The sequence below is a fragment of the Cynoglossus semilaevis genome, chromosome 8 (genome assembly GCF_000523025.1).
Source record: "Cynoglossus semilaevis isolate Cse_v1.0 chromosome 8, Cse_v1.0, whole genome shotgun sequence".
NCBI classification, from domain to species: Eukaryota; Metazoa; Chordata; class Actinopteri; order Pleuronectiformes; family Cynoglossidae; genus Cynoglossus; species Cynoglossus semilaevis.
The window spans coordinates 10,149,934-10,151,927 of NC_024314.1; the positions used below are offsets into that span (position 1 = coordinate 10,149,934).

General features: G+C 37.1%; 1 protein-coding gene across 1 annotated transcript in view; it reads left to right on the plus strand.

Annotated features, from left to right (window-relative positions):
* LOC103382027 (liprin-alpha-3-like) overlaps positions 1–1,820 on the plus strand; it is a 22,443-nt gene extending 20,623 nt beyond the window's left edge. Inside the window, exons 25-26 of the mRNA XM_025058093.1 lie at positions 744–812; positions 1,624–1,820. Coding sequence (XP_024913861.1) covers positions 744–812; positions 1,624–1,794 — 240 coding nt within the window. The 3' untranslated portion in view covers positions 1,795–1,820. The remainder of the gene's footprint in view (positions 1–743; positions 813–1,623) is intronic.
* The last annotated feature ends 174 nt before the right edge of the window (positions 1,821–1,994 follow it).

A 1,994-nucleotide genomic window follows, 5' to 3' on the forward strand; every position in this document is an offset into this window, starting at 1 on the left:
ATATATATACATATATATATATATATATATATATACATATATATACATATTTACATTATGCAGTCTGAGGCGGAGCAGCGCAGATCCGCTAGGCTGTGCTTCCCACTTTCATTCACATGCGGAACTGGCTTGTTGCAACATGGCTGGTGACATGTAAAAATTCAATAATGATTCATAAATGTTCAAAAACAATAACCTTTCATAACTGAATCACAGGAACCTAGAATGATTCTTTAAAGAGTCCAGTTGGCATACCACCTTAAAGATTTTTTTTAAGGGGGCATGTGCAGACACCTTAAATCTTTAAGGTATCTGGGCCTGCCATCTTAAAAAATTATTTAAGGTGTTCCATTCTTTAATAAGGAAGTCCATAAAATTTGCCAAAACTCTTATACCTAGCAGGGGTGGAACAAATTACATTTACTCACGTACTGTAATTGAGTAGTTTTTGTAAGTCATTTGTCATTTTTAAGTCGTTTCAGGAATAGGTAACTTTACTCAACTACATTTTTACTCAAGTATTTTACTTTGCTACAACGGAAAACAACCCGTTACTGAGTAAAATATGAAATGTTTGTCACGATGTTTTTTTACTTTTACTCTCGTCAATTTTTACACGGGTACTTTTACTTGAGTAGAATTTAAGCAAAGCAAAGATACTTTTATTTAATTGCATTTTTTATTTTTTTTATTTTTTTAGTACTTACTTTATAATGGTGACTCAAAGTCTTGTTGGTCTGCAGGCACGGCAGCTGCTAGAGAAGGAGTACAACGCTCTTATCTCCATGGGAACAGAGAGGAGGCCGGATGAGGTACTGTAAGACAACGAGATCGTGAAAAAAAATAATTATTTAGAATCTGCTGGGATGATGTAGACTTATCTGTTTGAATAGATTACAAAGGATTCAAACTACTACATGTTTGTCAATGGTACAATTTGCAAGTTGGTTTCGTATGAGGTACTGTACCGAAACATGGTACATGACAAATAACAAATAACAAATAACAAGACAGTACTCTATTTTATCAACCTACTATGCTTCATTTCCTTTTTAGTTCTTTTTTCCTTACTGTTCAGCCTCTCACTGGTGAACTTCAACAGTGATTTCCAACCACTGTATTGTGGCACACTAGTGTTTCTATTCATATATCATATATTATTTAATTATCTAATTTCACCCAATTGGTCTAAAGCTATTATTTATTTACTGCAAATAATGTTATCTTTATTTGTCAATGCACAGTGGCAGGCGGAATAATAAATACACACTTCCGCAGGCTGAGATGTCACGCTAAATTGTGCCTTAATGGTTTTTTTCTTTTCTATGACAAAATTGAATCCTATTACCGGTTTTTTACCGGACTATAAGTCGCTCCGGAGTATAAGTCACACCAGCCAGAAAGTCCATAATGAGGAGGTAAAAAAACCATATATAAGAGCGCCCACTAGTGGCTGTCAGTGTGAAAATAACAAACCTGTGAAATTATATAGTTGAATATATAAGTCGCACTTGAGTATAAGTCGCAAAGGGTGAAAAACAGTGTGAACTTACAGTCCGTAAAATACGGCACTTTCTGTCAGACGACACGATGGCTCTTTATAACAACTGACTGTCTCCGTAGGATGGTGCTAAAACATTTACTCGATCGCCATCGTGGAGAAGGATGTTTCGAGAGAAGGATCTGCGAGGCGTCACCTCTGACTCCTCCGAAACCTTGCCTGCAAATTTCCGCGCCTCTGCCATCTCGACGCCCTCCGTCACCCTGAGAAAGGTGCATAGTGAAGGTAAGTAAAGCCGTTTGGATATAATAGCATTTTTTTTTAAATGCATATTTGCCAAGAAACCATTTTTTTAGGAGACACATGGTTTTTTTCTGCATTACCTGCTATATTGCCTGCTCTGTGCTATGGTGGTTTGGTGGTTAAGGTAGCGGACTTATTGTAGGTCCTAAAATTGTCCTAAAATTGAACGGGGGGGGGGGGGGGGCAAGGG